At 35.4% G+C, this 18,315-nt stretch overlaps 1 protein-coding gene across 1 annotated transcript in view; it reads right to left on the minus strand.

Annotated features, from left to right (window-relative positions):
* The window catches only part of oca2 (oculocutaneous albinism II), a 145,281-nt gene that overhangs the window by 118,848 nt on the left and 8,118 nt on the right, over window positions 1-18,315 (minus strand). The window contains exons 2-3 of the mRNA XM_061888337.1: window positions 12,649-12,882; window positions 2,826-2,921 (exon numbers count right to left, since the gene is read on the minus strand). Of these exons, the coding sequence (XP_061744321.1) occupies window positions 2,826-2,921; window positions 12,649-12,875 (323 nt within the window). The 5' untranslated portion in view covers window positions 12,876-12,882. The remainder of the gene's footprint in view (window positions 1-2,825; window positions 2,922-12,648; window positions 12,883-18,315) is intronic.

Raw genomic sequence — 18,315 nt, forward strand, 5'->3', positions numbered from 1 at the left:
GCCTCATACAACGGCCAAGTCAAAAAGTTTGGACACCCCTGATCTAGAGATTTTTTTAAATAATATATGACCTTTTTTTCTAACAACTTTATGAGTGGGAGTCTTTTGGGTACCTAAGAAGTTTAGTGGGATTTTCTTTTAAACTGTCATTGCTCAAAAAATAATAATGAATCAAAATCATCTTTGTTATGAATTATTGACCCATTAAAGGCTCCAATTAAAAAAGTTAAAAGTTAAATTACCAATGATTGTCACACACATACTAGGTGTGGCGAAATGTGCCCTCTGCATTTGACCCATCCACTTGGTAACCCCCTGGGAAGTGAGGGGAGTAGTGGGCAGCAGCGGTGCTGCGCCCGGGAACCATTTATGGGGATTTAACCCCCTGTTCCAACCCTTGATGCTGAGTGCCAACCAGGGAGGCAATGGGTCCCATTTTTATAGTCTTTAGTATGACTCGGCCGGGGTTTGAACTCACAAACTACCGATCTCAAGGTGGACACAATAACCACTTTTTTTTTTTTTTTTGTCCTGTCCAGCTTCTCAGGCAAATCATATAGTTGATGTAGATGCCCATTCTCTTGCTGCCTTATTTGAATTTGACTTTATTAAATGTATTTATATTATCATTTGGTGCAGCCGGGCCGGAGCAGGAGGGGATAGAAAGAGAAAAAAAAGGAAGACAGAGGGGGAAATTGTGGGGATAAGAGGGGGATTAGACAGAGAGACAAAAACAACAACAGCAAACACAACAATAACAACAACAACAATAGAACAACACCAGCACGTACGATATGTACAAATATGATCGTAAAGCTGGCGTGCGCAAATGATGTGCACGCCAGCTTTCTGAGGGATCGCTTGTGCACGCCAGTTTTCCGAGACTCTGTATTTAGTTAGCGCAGGCAGCATGAAGCAGGGCTTTTATTGTGAAGATAGGAAATGTGCAGTCGGCCTTTAGAGTTTTGACGGAAGGTACGGCGCGAGAGTCTGTTGAAATAAAAAGTGTTTCTCGCCTTCGTCTCGGTCATATTTTCATAATAATGATCTTGCAGCAGCCAGCGTCATCTCACAAGACCCTCCGGTACCGTGAATGTCATTTAAGTGACGTCTTGGTGAAGATTGATGATCACTCATTTTTAGGTCTATGTTTTTTAAAAGCCTGGCTGGAGATCGACTGACACACCCCCGCGGTCGACTGGTAGCTCGCGATCGACGCAATGGGCACCCCTGATCTAACCACTAAGCCACTGAGTACTTACTTCACATCAAATAATCCATTTGAAAATGTAAAAAAAAAAATATGACTGAGACTCTTAATGGTTCCTGGTACCAAACAGGAGGGGAGTCTTATACAGTAAAGAAAACATATATTTTCATTTTTTAGTGTGTGGTCCTCAGTGGAGAATGTTTGGACACCCTACAGCAGTGGTTCTCAAACTTTTGTCACCAAGTACTACCTATGCAGTAGGGCAGAGATTGTATTTAACAAGTTTACTTTGAGTCACACATTAAAAGCGTTACTAAAACGGCCTTCTTTCATCTCCGTAATATCGCTAAAATTCGCTCCATTCTGTCCACTAAAGACGCTGAGATCATTATCCATGCGTTTGTTACGTCTCGCCTCGATTACTGTAACGTATTATTTTCGGGTCTCCCCATGTCTAGCATTAAAAGATTACAGTTGGTACAAAATGCGGCTGCTAGACTTTTGACAAGAACAAGAAAGTTTGATCACATTACGCCTGTACTGGCTCACCAGCACTGGCTTCCTGTGCACTTAAGATGTGACTTTAAGGTTTTACTACTTACGTATAAAATACTACACGGTCTAGCTCCATCCTATCTTGCCGATTGTATTGTACCATATGTCCCGGCAAGAAATCTGCGTTCAAAGGACTCCGGCTTATTAGTGATTCCCAAAGCCCAAAAAAAGTCTGCGGGCTATAGAGCGTTTTCCGTTCGGGCTCCAGTACTCTGGAATGCCCTCCCGGTAACAGTTCGAGATGCCACCTCAGTAGAAGCATTTAAGTCTCACCCCTTAAAACTCATTTGTATACTCTAGCCTTTAAATAGACTCCCTTTTTAGACCAGTTGATCTGCCGTTTCTTTTCTTTTTCTCCTATGTCCCACTCTCCCTTGTGGAGGGGGTCTGGTCCGATCCGGTGGCCATGTACTGCTTGCCTGTGTACCGGCTAGGGACATCTCTGCGCTGCTGATCCGCCTCCGCTTGGGATGGTTTCCTGCTGGCTCCGCTGTGAACGGGACTCTCGCGCTGCTGTGTTGGATCCGCTTTGGACTGGACTCTCGCGACTGTGTTGGATCCATTATGGATTGAACTTTCACAGTATTATGTTAGACCCGCTCGACATCCATTGCTTTCCTCCTCTCCAAGGTTCTCATAGTCATCATTGTCACCGACGTCCCACTGGGTGTGAGTTTTCCTTGCCCTTATGTGGGCCTACCGAGGATGTCGTAGTGGTTTGTGCAGCCCTTTGAGACACTAGTGATTTAGGGCTGTATAAGTAAACATTGATTGATTGATTGATTGATTTTTGGCCATGGTAACGTTACATGCAGTTTGAACAGTAACACTGTATTTGAATAGTTAATTAAGTGATTCTTTGGCGTATTACTAGATGGAACCCACGTACACAGTACCACCATTTGAAACGACAAATAATTTTCATCCAAAATGAATTAAAGGAATAAAAATATTGTGGTTATACTTCCGGTTCAAAGAGGCAACTTTGTCTGGATTATGAAAGGTTTGGGTCTCACCTGTACGGATACGTAATAACTGCATGCGGCTAACGAGGACGCACCTGTCGTCTTTTGGGAACCTGAGCAGGGGCGTCCTCTCCGAGATGTTGGCTGAATTTGTTTTCCCCGTCAGAATGTTGACCACGCTGTAATTGTGCCTGCAACCCAAACACAGTCATTTTGCAGAGGAAGAAAAGGCTTCTCATGAACTTTGACCCCGGCGGGGGAGGTGTCACATGTGTGAGCAGACTGCCAGATGCGCCCCTGTCTGTCACACTGAAGGTGACTTGATCATTATATGCTGTTTCTTTGTTGCCCTGCAGGAGGCGCAGCTGGATCCTGGAGGTGGGAGGTCATGCTTTTAATACCAATTGTGTTGCTGTTTGTGTTAAGAGTGCAGCACTGTTCCCTGAGTGGAAGGTGCACCTGCTTCTCAGTCCATCCATCCATCCATCCATTTTCTGCTTCTAATATACAGAATATTTTTGTATTAGAATTCTAATACAAATATTTGATTTTATAAAATTAAGCTAAATGTAAATTTTTCCTCAACTTATGCCACAATTATTTTTTTCTCACATTAAACATTTTTTTTTTTTCCTCAAATGAAATGCAACTTCTTACTCGGAAATTTTTTTTTTCCTCAAATGTTTTTTTCTGAGATACAATATGTTTTCTTCAAATTTAACATAACATTTTTTTCTCAAATTAAATGCAATACTTTTGTCAGATATAATAAAAAAATGTTTTATTATGTACAACTTTTTTTCTCAAATTAAATGCAGGTTTTTTCTCTCAGATACAATATGACTTTTTTTTTCTCAATTTTTTTTTTTTCTGAGATAAATCTATTTTTTTGTTAAAATTAAATATAAATTTTATTTCTCAAATTAACAAAAGTTTTTTTTACAGCAGTCACTAACCTTCTCTTGTCAACACACAAGCATCTCACCGGCTTCTAATATACAAAATATTTGTTGTTATAATGTTAATATTAGTCTAATTAAACTAAATAGAATTAAATATATAATACTTTTATAGAATACAACTTTTTTTCTCAAGTTAAAACACTATTATTTTTTTCTCAAATTAAAGATAATTTATTATGTGAAATTAAATGCAACTATTTTTCTCAAATTAGACACAAATTTTGTTTCAAAATATATATTTTTTTCAACTTAAACTAATTGTTTTCTGAAATTAAATGAAACTATTTTTCTCAAACCAAACAATGTTTTCTTTTTAAAATAAATATATATATTTTTTCAACTTGAACTTTTCTTCTCAAATTAAATGCAACGTGTCCCTCTGATAAAATACAAAATTTTTTCTTAAATTAGTTTTTTGAGATAAAATACAACTATTTTCTTAAATTTTAATCAAAAACATTTTCTCAAATTAAATGCTAATTTCTTCTCAGATAAAATACAATGGTTTTCAATTATGTACAAGTTTTTTTCTCAAATTAAAATAAAAAATGTTTACGCCGGTCACTAACCTTCTCACGTCAACACTTGCGAGCAAGGAGGGAGTGCATCTCATCTCCTTCTAATATCACCAATTTTGTTTGTTAAAATGTTAATATTATTCTAATTAGATTAAACATAATTACATAAAGATTTTTAATAAATACAACTTATATCACAATATTTTTTTTTCAAATTAAACATATTTTTTCTCACATTAAATTCAGCTATTTTTCTCAAATTAAATACAAATTTAGTCTCACAATACATATACATTTTTTTCAACTAAACCATTTTTTTTCTAAAACATCCTTTGTTCTCAAACTAAATGCAGCTGTTTTTCTCAAATTAAATAAAAATGTCTCAAAAAACATATACAATTTTCTTCAAATTAAACCAATTTTTCCTCAAATTAATCATAACTTTTTTCTGAAATTAAATGCAACTTCTTTCTCGGATAAAAGACAACTTTTTATTCTCATTTTTTTTTTCTGAGATAAAATATAACTATTTTCTTAAAATGAATACACCTTTTTTTCAAATTAAATTCAAATTTTTTCTTAGATAAAATATTTTTATTTTCTAAAATGATGTACAACATTATTCTCAAATTACATTTTGATTTCTTCTTAGATAAAATACTTTTTTTTCTAAAATTATACACAACTTTTTTCTCAAATTAATAAAAACTTTTTACCGCGCTCACTATCTCACCGGCTTCTAATATCCAAAATATTTTTTGGGTTATAATATTAATATTATTCTATTTAAATAAAATATGATTAAATATACCTTTTTTAATGAATACAACTTTTTTCTCAACATATAACACAATAAAAAAAGTTTTGCTGAAATTAAATGGAACTATTTTCCTCAAATGAAATTGTTTTTTTTCTAAAATTAAATGCAGGTATTTTTTCAATTTAAATATAAATTTAGTCTCAAAATAAATGTAATTTATTTTCAACTTAAATCTATTTTTCCAAAAAACATCGTTTTTTTCTCAAATTAAATGCAGCTATTTTTCTCAAATTAAATACAAATTTAGTCTCGAAATAAATATAACACTTTTTTCAATTTAAATCTATTTTTTCTTCAAAATAATCATAATTATTTCTCAAATGAATCATAATGTTTTCTCAAATTAAATGCAACTTCTTTCTCGGATAAAATACAACTTTTTTTTTTCAATTTTTTTTTTCTCAGATAAAATACAACTATTTTCTTAAAATGAATACAACTTTTTTCTCAAATTAAATTCTACTTAGATAAAATACTTTTTTTTTCTTAAATCATGTACAGCTTTTTTGTCAAATATATATATATTTTTTTAACGGCGGTCACTAACCTTCTCTTGTCAACACATGTTTCTAATATCCAAAATATTTTTGTGTTATAATGTTGATATTGTTTTAATTAAATTAAATGGTATTGAATATATATTTTTTAATGAATACAGCTTTTTTCTCAACATACAACACAATTATTTTTTCTCAAATTTAATTATTTTTCTGAAATTAAATGTAACTATTTTTTTTTAAATAAAATACAAATTTAGTCTCAAAATAAACACAACTTGTTTTCAACTTACTTGAATCTATTTTTTTCTCAAATAAAAAATATTTTTCTCAAATTAAATGCAAATTTCTTCTTAGAAAAAAAAAAATTCTCTCCTAAATTATGTAAAAGTTTTATCTCAAATTAACCAAAATGTTTACGCCAGTCACTAACCTTCTTTTGTCAACACGTGCAAGCAAGCAGTGAGTGCATCTCACCTGCTTCTAATATCCAAAATATTTTTTGTTATAATATTAATATTATTGTAATTGGATTAAATATAAATTAATGATTTTTTATTTGTTGATTTATCTTTTATGTGCCCCTTTTCATATGTGTGTACAGCACTTTGGCCAACTGGGGTTATTTTTACATCCATCCATCCATTTCTACTGCTTGTCCCTTTCAGGGTCGTGGGGGGTCACTGGTGCCTATCACAGCAGCATTCGGGCGTAAGGCGGCGTACACCCTGGACAAGTCGCCAGGTCATCGTTGGGCAAACGTGTCCTATATAGATAAATAAACTAAACTGAACTGAACTAAATATAATTTAAAAAAAAATGTTTAACCCATAGCACAATATTTATTCCTCAAAATTAAACACATGTTTTCTCAAATTAAGTGCAGCTATTTTTTATTTTTTTTCAAATTAAATACAAATTTTTTCTCAAAATAAATAGAACTTTTTTTTTAACTTAAACCTATTTTGACTTAAACATATTTGTTTTGCCTCAAATTAAATACAGCTATTTTTCTTGGATAAAATAAGGCTTGATTAAAAAAAAAATCTGAGATAAAACACAACTATTTTCTTAAAAATTAAATAAATATTTTCTCTCAAATCAAATGCAAATGTCTTCTTATATGTAATACAAAAACATTTTTTAATTACGTAGAACTTTTTTTTTTCAAATAAAATGCAACTCTTTTCTCAAATTAACAAACGTTTTCACAGGGGTCACTAACCTTCTCTTCTCAGCACATGCATTGTCCATTGTCATAACAAACATTTAAAAAAATCTGTAATAATAAGTCAGTCTTTTGAACGGCTCTTTGACAACAACGGATCCTCAAGATCAGGCTCCCTTCAAAGACCCATAAATCTCATCCCTTGAACGCACCACTCAATACAAGATGCTGAGCTAACCGCTAAAATAGGCAAGCTAACCAAACTAACATGGGAGGTTTAAAAGGGAATCCCTGCTTCAACTATTATCCAGCAGGGTTTTAGACGTCTACAAAATAAGGATATATCTTATTTATGACACATTATATTTTTGTAATTGTGCCGTATTTGCGCGAGAGAGCCTCGTAGAGCGGAAGGTGATTTCCCCACTTTTGTCCTGCTTTGAACGCAGCAGAGGAAGAAGAAGCTAACCGCTAAGCTAGTTAGCACTCCCGCTCACAGTGTAAGTTAAAGAGCATTCAGAAACGTTTTTATCGTCCCTATATTGCACATATTTCATTATGTTGCATGTGTTGAAGTGGTTGTGCGGAATTTGAGAAAGGAAAGCCTCGAAAAAGAAATGTTTTGCTGCATGAGAAGCTAAGCTAAGCTAATGCTACCCATTGTCAGTCATTAATTTGTATTCATTTCATGAAAATTCACTTATACTTGCCATGTACAGTTGACACTTTCATTGTTTTTTTGTTTTTGTTTTTTTATACATATCCATGATCAGAAAGGAGCAGATGGAAGAATAATATTATTATATTTATTTGCCCCCTTTTTAACACAAATTATTTTAGATGACTTTCTAACCCTGCTGCCCCTATAACCAAGAAAAGGTTTTGGCATCCCTATATTACAGTTGTTTTATTAAATTACATAGATTAAGGTAATATATATATCTCTGTGTAAAAAAAAAAAAAACCTCATAGGAAAGAAAGCTTCCACTAATTACCTTCCATATCTTCCGTTCAAGCTGGCACTCGCGCTTTTTGACCACTGGGGGGCAGCAGACACAACACTGCCAAAGTTGCCTTCAAAGTAATTTATCTGAGAAATAGTTATTCTGATTTCATAAAAAAAAAAGTGTCTTAAATTGAGGGGGAGAAGCTGTATTTGATTAGAGAAATAAATTGTTTAAAATGAGAAAAAATACTGAGTTTTTAGGTGAGGATAAAAGGTGTTTTTTGGAGAAGGTCGCATTTAAAGCAGGGGTGCCCACACTTTTTCTGCAGGCGAGCTACTTTTCAATTGACCAACTCGAGGGGATCTACCTCATTTATATATATCATTTATATTTATTTATTTATGAAAGAGACATTTTTGTAAACAAGTTAAATGTGTTTAATGATAATACAAGCATGTGTAACACATATAGATGTCTTTCTTTCACAAAGACAATAATATAAGTTGGTGTATTACCTGATTCTGATGACTTGCATTGATTGGAATCAGACAGTAATGATGATAACGCCCACATTTTCAAATGGAGGAGAAAAAAAGTTGTCCTTTCTGTACAATACCACATGAAAGTGGTTGGTTTTTGGCATCTAATTCATCCAGCTTCCATACACTTTACAAGAAAAACATTGGCGGCAAATTCCGTAGCTTGCTTGATTGACATTCACGGCACCCGAGGGTCTTGTGAGATGACGCTGGCTGCTGCCAGTTCATTATTATGAAAAAATGACAGAGAGGAAGGCGAGAAACACTTTTTATTTCAACAGACTTTCGCGCCGTCCCTTCCGTCAAAACTCTAAAGGCCGACTGCACATTTCCTATCTTCACAATAAAAGCCCTGCTTCATGCTGCCTGCGCTAACAAAATAAGAGTCTCGGAAAGCTGGCGTGCACAAGTGATGTGCACGCCAGCTTTCTGAGGGATCACTTGTGCACGCCAGTTTTAGAGTCTCGGAAAACTGGCGTGCACTCTATTTAAATAGAGTCTCGGAAAACTGGCGTGCACAAGCGATCCCTCAGAAAGCTCTTATTTTGTTAGGGCAGGCAGCATGAAGCAGGGCTTTTATTGTGAAGATAGGAAATGTGCAGTCGGCCTTTAGAGTTTTGACGGAAGGTACGGCGCGAGAGTCTGTTGAAATAAAAAGTGTTTCTCGCCTTCCTCTCGGTCATATTTTCATAATAATGATCTTGCAGCAGCCAGCGTCATCTCACAAGACCCTCGGGTGCCGTGAATGTCATTTAAGTGACGTCTTGGTGAAGATTGATGATCACAAATTTTTAGGTCTATTTTTTTCAAAAGCATGGCTGGAGATCGACTGACACACCCCCCGCGGTCGACTGGTAGCTCGCGATCGACGTAATGGGCACCCCTGATTTAAAGGCTGAAATGAGATTTTCTTATTTAAACAGGGATAGTCGGTCCATTCTATGTGTCATACTTGACCATTTCGCGTTATTGCCATATTTTTGCTGAAAGGATTTAGTAGAGAACATCAACGAAAAAGTTTGCAACTTTTGGTCGCTAATAAAAAAAAGCCTTGCTTTTACCGGAAGTAGGAGACGATGACGTCACCGGTGTGAGGGCTCCTCACATCCTCACATTGTTTATAATGTGAGCCTCCAGCAGCAAGAGCTATTCCGACCGAGAAAGCGACAATTTCCCCATTAATTTGAGCGAGGATGAAAGATTTGTGGATGAGGAAATTTAGAGTGAAGGCCTAGAAGAAAAAAAAAAGGCGAGGGCAAGTGAGAGCGATTCAGCTGTTTTAGACACATTTACTAGGATAATTTTGGGAAATCCCTTATCCGCCTATTGTGTTGCTAGTGTTTTAGTGAGTTAAATAGTACCTTAAAGTCGGAGGGGTGTGGCCACGGGTGTTTTGACGCCAGAGTCTCTGAGAGAAATCACGGCAGCAGGAGGGGCGACTTATTCCCACAATTTTGTCACCGAAAACTGCCGGTTGACATGTAGTCGTGATCCATGTTCGCTTGACCGCTCTGATCCATAGTAAAGCTTCACCTCCGGGAATTTTAAACAAGGAAACACCGTGTTTTTGTGTGGTTAAAGGCTAAAAGCTTCCCACCTACATCTTTCTACTTTGACGTCTCCATTATTAATTGAACAAATTGCAAAAGATTCAGCAACACAGATGTCCAAAATACTGTGTAATTATGCGATGAAAAGAGACGACTTTTAGCCATAAGTGGTGCTGAGCTAATATGTCCCCTCCAACCAATAACGTCAAAAACACGCGTCTTCATCGCGTCATCAAATTTAAAATTGTAATTTAGTAAACTAAAGCGGCTGTATTGGCATGTGTTGCAATGTTAATATTTCATCATTGATATATAAACTATCACACTGTGTGATCGGTAGTAGTGGCTTTCAGTAGGCCTTTAATTTGGAGACAAAAGTTGCATTTAAATTGGAAAAAAAAAAAAAAGGTTGTATAATATTTTTGAGAAAATTCATTGTTTAATCTGAGGGGAAAATTGGTTTAAGTTGGAAAAAAGTTGTATTTATTTTGAGAAAAAAGTAGTTAAATTATTTCTAATTAATAAAGTTGTATATTATTGCAGAAAAATAGTCTTCAATTTGAATCTAAATGTTATTCAGTTTAATAAATATGTATTTATTGGATTTAAAAAAAAAAAAAATTAAGTATTTAATTTGAGGGGGAAAAATCATATTTTTTACCTGGGAAAAAAGTTGCAATTATCTTAAGAATATGAATGTGTTAAAAAAAGTTTAATTAGTTTTAATTAATAAAGTTATATTTTATCTCAGATTTTTTTTTTTTTGTTTATATTCAAATTTAAAATTTTATTCGTTTTTGTTTTTTTTAAATTTGAGAACAATTTTGTTTAGTTTTGGCTTGTTTTAAAAGTGTATTTAATTCGAGAAAAAAGTTGCTTTTATCTTGCAAAAATAGATGTGTTTTAAGTTGAGAAAAAGTTTTATTTAGAAGGAAGTTGTATTTGATTTAAAAAAAAAAGTTAAATTTAATTTGAAAAAAGTTGTATGATATTTTGAGGAAAAACGTAATGTTTAATCTGAGGAGAGAAAATGGGTTTAATTTGGGGAAAAAGTTGTATTTTTTTTTTTTAAGTACTTTAATTAGTTTCAATTAATAAAGTTGTATTTTATCTCAGAAGAAATGTATTAATTTTTAATTTAAATGTTACTTAATTAAAAAAAATAATCATTTGAGAAAATTTTTATTTCAGTTTTGCTTTGTTTTAAAAGTGTATTTAATTTGAGAAAAAATCTTATTCTATCTTAGAAAAACATTTAATTTATTTTGAGAAAATAAATGTGTTTTAAGTTGAGAAAAAAGTTTATTCAGAAGGAAGATGTATTTAATTTGAAGAAAAATGTTCAGTTTAATTAGAAAAAAAAAAGGTTTGCTAATATTTTGGCCAAAATTAATCAAAAAAAATATATGTATATAGGGACATACTGTAAAAACTTGAAATACATATTGAAGATTAAAAAAAACATTTACAAGCAAAAAATAAATTAACTAAAAGCAGTCTTTTTCTCACAGTGTTGACTTCTTTCTTTAAAAAATTGTGAACAGTTTCTCATATTCTTTCTGTTTCTGTAATATTGCAATATTTTCTCGTAAAATGATTACTTTTTCCATGTAAAATTACTGCTTTTTAATGCAAAATGGTGTTTATCTGTGGTGGCGACTTGTCCAGGGTGTACACCGCCATCCGCCCGAATGCAGCTGAGATTGGCTCCAGCATATTTTTGCAAAAATGTATACAGTATATCTATTTTTATATTGCTATTTTTTTCTTTGGTATGAAAATTATTATGTAACAACATTTATTAGTATTTTTTGGTTCTTTGTTGTTGCTATTTTTGTATTATAACAATTTATTATTGGATCATGTTGCACTGCATTTTAATCCTTTGTTCTGTGGCTGTGTGATGTCTTTTGCCTGGACCCCAGGAAGAATTGTCTCCACTGCGGTGTAGACTAATGGGGATCCTTAATAAACTAAACTAAACTAAACTAAACCCCCCGCTACCCCAAAAGGGACAAGCGGTAGAAAATGGATGGATGGATGGATCACAATATTGCCAATTTTTTTGTTGTTCTTGTAAAATAGTGAATTTTTTGGAGTAAAATGAAGACTTTTGTAATCATTTTCGCAAGCAAAATTCCGATTACAGGGTGTACCCCGCCTTCCGCCCGAGTTGCAGCTGAGATAGGCTCCAGACCCCAAAAGGGACAAACAGTAGAAAATGGATGGATGGATTATAATATTGCCAAAAATTTTAAGTTTTATTAAAAAATTGTGACGTTTGTCGATTAAAATTAAGACTCTTTTCATAAAATGTCAAAATTTTAAGCTTTTCTTGTAAAATTGTGACTGTTATTGAGGAACAATTCCAACTTTTATCATAATATTGCACAAATGTTCAGTTTTTCTTGTAAAATTTTGACTTGTGTTGAGTATTTTTACTATAATTCTGCCAGAATTCAAAGTTTTTCTTGTGAAATTCCAAATCATTTTTCACAACAAGTTTTTTTGCATAGTATGTATATATTATTAATGTTGTAAATACAAATCTTTATATATCTGGTAAGGGTGGTCCTGAAGAGGTAGGCATTTTTCAGTCTCAAGAAGGTGACAAATACAAGAATGTGTCCGTGTGTGTGTGGTAATTTACTATGATGGTTAACAAGGAATTTGCAGCATTTGCATGGACTTGGTACAAGCACCTGAGTGCATGTGATACACACGGAGTGAGTGAGTGAGTGCTCTAGGCAGGTTCCAAGTGGTAATTTTCCATGTATTCCTATCGTGATTCCATCTCCTGGGGGGATTTGACCTAACGGGCTGTGTAATGTGATTCTGCACGTGGAATAGAAAGGAATTGTCTCTTGACGTACGAGCTGGGATAAAGCCTTTTTGTCCAAACACTAACACGTCTCACCCGTCTTCTTGGCGAACAGGAAGGTAGCCCTCAGCGTGGATGACGCACTGGCCAGACTGCTGCAGCTTTTGCGTCTCCATCCTCTCCGAGATGCCTCGCAGCAGACGCAGCTCGCCGAAGTTCTCGGCGACGCCCTCGGTGGACCTCAGGCTGTTGCGGCCCTGGTGGACCGGCCCGGAGGGAGGCGACATCTCCAAGTCCAGGTTGCTTTTGTTCTCCAGGAACATGTTGACTCTGCAGAAAGCACAAACTACATTTATGCACTGAGTGCTCCCAAAAACATGCGTTCCTGTTCCCTCCATGATATAGAAAAACGCTCCATTCCACAAAGTGTAAGCGTCAGGTGTCTTCACGGCATTTCCGACATGATCTGTCTTACTGTAATGCGTTGCAGATTGTGCGTAACAAACTAATCACTCCGTGGTAAATGACTTAGTGTAATTGTGGTCAAAGTGGTGATGTAGCGAGCAAACAAAGTGCTGACTCGGTTTCTGTATTTTTTCATTGAGTGCAACTGCAAAATAATCCACGAGGTCGCCGAAGTTAAAAAAAATTGTTTTGATTTGAGAAGAAACTTGTGTTTAGTTTGAGAAAAAAAACTTCCATCCATCCATCCATCATCTTCCGCTTATCCGAGGTCGGGTCGCGGGGGCAACAGCCTAAGCAGGGAAGCCCAGACTTCCCTCTCCTCAGCCACTTCGTCTAGCTCTTCCCGGGGGATCCCGAGGCGTTCCCAGGCCAGCCGGGAGACATAGTCTTCCCAACGTGTCCTGGGTCTTCCCCGTGGCCTCCTACCGGTTGGACGTGCCCTAAACACCTCCCTAGGGAGGCGTTCGGATGGCATCCTGACCAGATGCCCGAACCACCTCATCTGGCTCCTCTCGATGTGAAGGAGCAGCGGCTTTACTTTGAGTTCCTCCCGGATGGCAGAGCTTCTCACCCTATCTCTAAGGGAGAGCCCTGGAAACTCATTTCGGCCGCTTGTACCCGTGATCTTATCCTTTCGGTCATGACCCAAAGCTCATGACCATAGGTGAGGATGGGAACGTAGATCGACCGTTAAATTGAGAGCTTTGCCTTCCGGCTCAGCTCCTTCTTCACCACAACAGATCGGTACAACGTCCGCATTACTGAAGACGCCGCACCGATCCGCCTGTCGATCTCACGATCCACTCTTCCCCCACTCGTGAACAAGACTCCTAGGTACTTGAACTCCTCCACTTGGGGCAGGGTCTCCTCCCCAACCCGGAGATGGCATTCCACCCTTTTCCGGGCGAGAACCATGGACTCGGACTTGGAGGTGCTGATTCTCATTCCGGTCGCTTCACACTCGGCTGCGAACGCTGGATCGGTTCGCAGCCGAGTAAATATATATTTTTTGAAATTCCTATTTTATCTGAGCAAAAAGTTATTTGTAATTAGATTTTTTTTAAATGTTTTTTAAGTTGAGAAAAAAAGTTGCATTTCATATGAGATAAAAAGTTGTTTTGATTTGAGAAGAAAGTTGTGTTTAGTGTGAGAAAAAAAACTTGTAAATAGTTTTTTTTTTAAATTCCTATTTTATCTGACAAAAGAGTTGCATTATTTGTAATTAGATTTTTTTTATTGTGTTTTAAGTTGAGAAAAAAGTTTATTTATTAAGAAAAAAGGTTGTGTTTCATATATTTCAATAAAATATACATATTTTATCTGAGAAAAAAAGTTTAAGTTAATTTGAGAAAATTGTTGTATATGTTCAATAAATAAGTTATATTTATGTGAGAAAAAGGTGTTATTCAATTTGGGGGAAAAAAGTGAATAAAATGTTTTATTTTTTTTTAGAAGAAATTTGTATTTAATTTTTAAAAAACAAAAGTTGCATTTAATATGAGATAATAAGTTGTAATTTATCCGGTGAAAAATTGCATTTACCGGTAATTAAATAAAAAGGTATTTCATGAGAAAACAAAGTTGTATTTAATTTGAAAAACAATAATTGGGTTTTAAGTTGAGAAAAGGGGTTTATTTAAATTGAGAAAAAGGGTTTATTTAAATTGGGATAAAAAAATTGTATGAAATTTAAGGAAAAACATTGCATTTAATTTGAGGATAAATTATGTTTAATATGAGAAAAAAAAAATGTTTTGAATTAAGAATTGTATTTTTATTTATTTTGAAAGTTGTTTAATATGATAGAACATGTGTTTTAAATTTAGAAACAAGTTGTATTTAATTTAAGAGAAATGTGTATTTAATTTCAGAAAAAAAGTTGAGGAAAAAGTCAGATTTTATCAGAGAAAAAAGTTATGTTCAATTTGAGGGAAAATAATTATGTTATAAGTTGAGAAAAAGTTGCATTTATTTAAGAAAAAAATACATTTAATTTGACAAAAAAGTATTTAATTAGAGGACAAAACAGTTACGTTTAATTTGAGAGAAAATAATTGCATAAGTTGAGAAAAAAATGCACCTATTTTGAGAAAAAAATACATGTAATTTAAGAAAAAAGTTGTATTTATTTAGAGAATTTGTTTTTAGAAAATGTTGCATTTAATTTAAAATATATATATATTTAATTTTGGGGAAAACATTTTCATTTAATTTAAAAAAAAAGTTATGTTTCATTTGAAAAAAAACGCTTCATAAGTTGAGGAAAAAGGTTGTATTTATTTTGAGAAAGGACGTGGCATTAAATTTCGGAAAAACATTTGCATCTAATTTGAGAAAAAAAAATCAGTATTAAATATGACAAAAAATAAAGTTCTATTTTATATACAAAAAAAGTTGCATTTAAGAAAATATTTATGTCTATTTTGAGAAATAAATTGTGTTTAAGTTGGAAAAAAAAGTATTGAAATTGAGAAAAAGGGTTGCAAAATATTCTATATTTTTTGCAACTTCTACCGAGGGCGATAGGAGCGCTGAGATCAAGAAGGGGCCAAACACTATTGAATTCAAGAAAGAAAGAATAGTATTGCGACAACCCTCGATGACGCAACACATGTTTTAGACTCGAGCATGACGCCGAGGGGTGCATCATTCGCCAACCTCCCAGCGTTTCCAAGGGCGAGAGGAAACAATGGAGAGTATTTTCTTAAAGTGGGTCACATGACCCGACAATGTGCGCTGATGTCAATGGAACGCGTCAGCTGAGCGGGCCCACAACAGGGGGTCAGTGGATCGGGTCGGCGGCTTCAGACATGTGCCCGGTCAGCGGTGCGCAGGTTCTATGAATCCGGCGGGATTATGGCTCACATGGACCCCCGCCTGGAGCTCACGTGTGGCGCTAATACCAAGAAACGGCGCCTGTGGGCGAGTCGCTATAGTAGGCTGCGGTTGAACTGTCAACTGCACCTTCTATGTCAGGGGTGCCCACACTTTTTCTGCAGGCGAGCTACTTTTCAATTGACCAACTCGAGGGGATCTACCTCATTTATATATATCATTTATATTTATTTATTTATGAAAGAGACATTTTTGTAAACAAGTTAAATGTGTTTAATGATAATACAAGCATGTGTAACACATATAGATGTCTTTCTTTCACAAAGACAAGAATATAAGTTGGTGTATTACCTGATTCTGATGACTTGCATTGATTGGAATCAGACAGTAATGATGATAACGCCCACATTTTCAAATGGAGGAGAAAAAAAGTGGTCCTTTCTGTACAATACCACATGAAAGTGGTTGGTTTTTGGCATCTAATTCATCCAGCTTCCATACACTTTACAAGAAAAACATTGGCGGCAAATTCCGTAGCTTGCTTGATTGACATTCACGGTACCGGAGGGTCTTGTGAGATGACGCTGGCTGCTGCCAGTTCATTATTATGAAAAAATGACGGAGAGGAAGGCGAGAAACACTTTTTATTTCAACAGACCTTTGCGCCGTCCCTTCCGTCAAAACTCTAAAGGCCGACTGCACATTTCCTATCTTCACAATAAAAGCCCTGCTTCATGCTGCCTGCGCTAACAAAATAAGAGTCTCGGAAAGCTGGCGTGCACAAGTGATGTGCACGCCAGCTTTCGGAGGGATCGCTTGTGCACGCCAGTTTTCCGAGACTCTGTATTTAGTTAGCGCAGGCAGCATGAAGCAGGGCTTTTATTGTGAAGATAGGAAATGTGCAGTCGGCCTTTAGAGTTTTGACGGAAGGTACGGCGCGAGAGTCTGTTGAAATAAAAAGTGTTTCTCGCCTTCCTCTCGGTCATATTTTCATAATAATGATCTTGCAGCAGCCAGCGTCATCTCACAAGACCCTCCGGTACCGTGAATGTTGTTTAAGTGACGTCTTGGTGAAGATTGATGATCACTAATTTTTAGGTCTATTTTTTTTTAAAAGCCTGGCTGGAGATCGACTGACACACCCCCCGCGGTCGACGGGTAGCTCGCGATCGACGTAATGGCCACCCCTGCTCTATGTGTTGTAGCGCTGTTACACAACATCCAGCACACGGTGCCCCTTTTTATCGCCTCGCCGCACCTTTTCAAAACACTCTTACAAAAAAAAAACCAGAAAAAGTGGAATAAAAGAGTTAACAGGTGAAATATTAGGAGAAAAAGTTGCAATTATGACGTTAATACGGGACTCTCGCTGCTGTTTTGGATCCGCTTTGGACTGGACTCTCGCGGCTGTGTTGGATCCATTATGGATTGAACTTTCACAGTATCATGTTAGACCCGCTCGACATCCATTGCTTTCCTCCTCTCCAAGGTTCTCATAGTCATCATTGTCACCGACGTCCCACTGGGTGTGAGTTTTCCTTGCCCTTATGTGGGCCTACCGAGGATGTCGTAGTGGTTTGTGCAGCCCTTTGACACACTAGTGATTTAGGGCTATATAAGTAAACATTGATTGATTGATTGATAATAATTCAAGTGTGCCATGCAAGCTGTTTTTTTTTAACTGGCATTACTCAAAACATAATAATGATTCAAAATCAATATTTTTATGAATTATTGACCTATTCAAAGCTCCAACCACTTCACATAAAATATTGTATTTTTAAATATTTTTTGAGAACATTTTTGCCTTTAAAAAAACTAAGTTTTCTTTGACTAAAAGGGCACAAAACAAACAAACAAAAAACGTTGAAAAATAAAAAATAATTGATGACTTTTTATAAGTGGGGGCCTTTTGAATTGGGTAACAAGCATTTTTTTGTGTGTGTGTGTCGTCTTCACTACATCCAGGTCCTAAATGGCTGTCAAAGTGTCCCAACCTGTCAGATTGTATCCTCACCCATCTACTGTCCAGGTGAGAGGCATGATTTATGATCTACAATAAACTTACAGGATGCAGGGAAGTGAGGAAGCAGCAGACCACTTGATGATGTAAGGACAAAGCAAGTGATTATTGTCTGTCTGCGTTAGCACTTATGATAAAAATATCACAAATACTTGGTATTATTCAAGTTAAAAAATATAAATGAGTATAGTTGGTACTTTTTGAATAGTTATTTATCAGATTTTATGGGCGGAATACATCTGAAGTTGATCTAGGGATTTAAGTGTTATGAATAAAAGTTATTTTTAACACTTTTATCAGTGAGGGCATTTTGGATCCCTGAGAAATATAGTGGGATTTTTGGGGGGTAAACAAATAATAATAAATTAAAATCAATGTTGTTATGAATTATTGACATATTTAAAGCTCTAATTTCTTCACATCAAAAATTACACTTTGAC

Source organism: Nerophis ophidion, linkage group LG26, assembly GCF_033978795.1.
Source record: "Nerophis ophidion isolate RoL-2023_Sa linkage group LG26, RoL_Noph_v1.0, whole genome shotgun sequence".
Taxonomy (NCBI): Eukaryota; Metazoa; Chordata; class Actinopteri; order Syngnathiformes; family Syngnathidae; genus Nerophis; species Nerophis ophidion.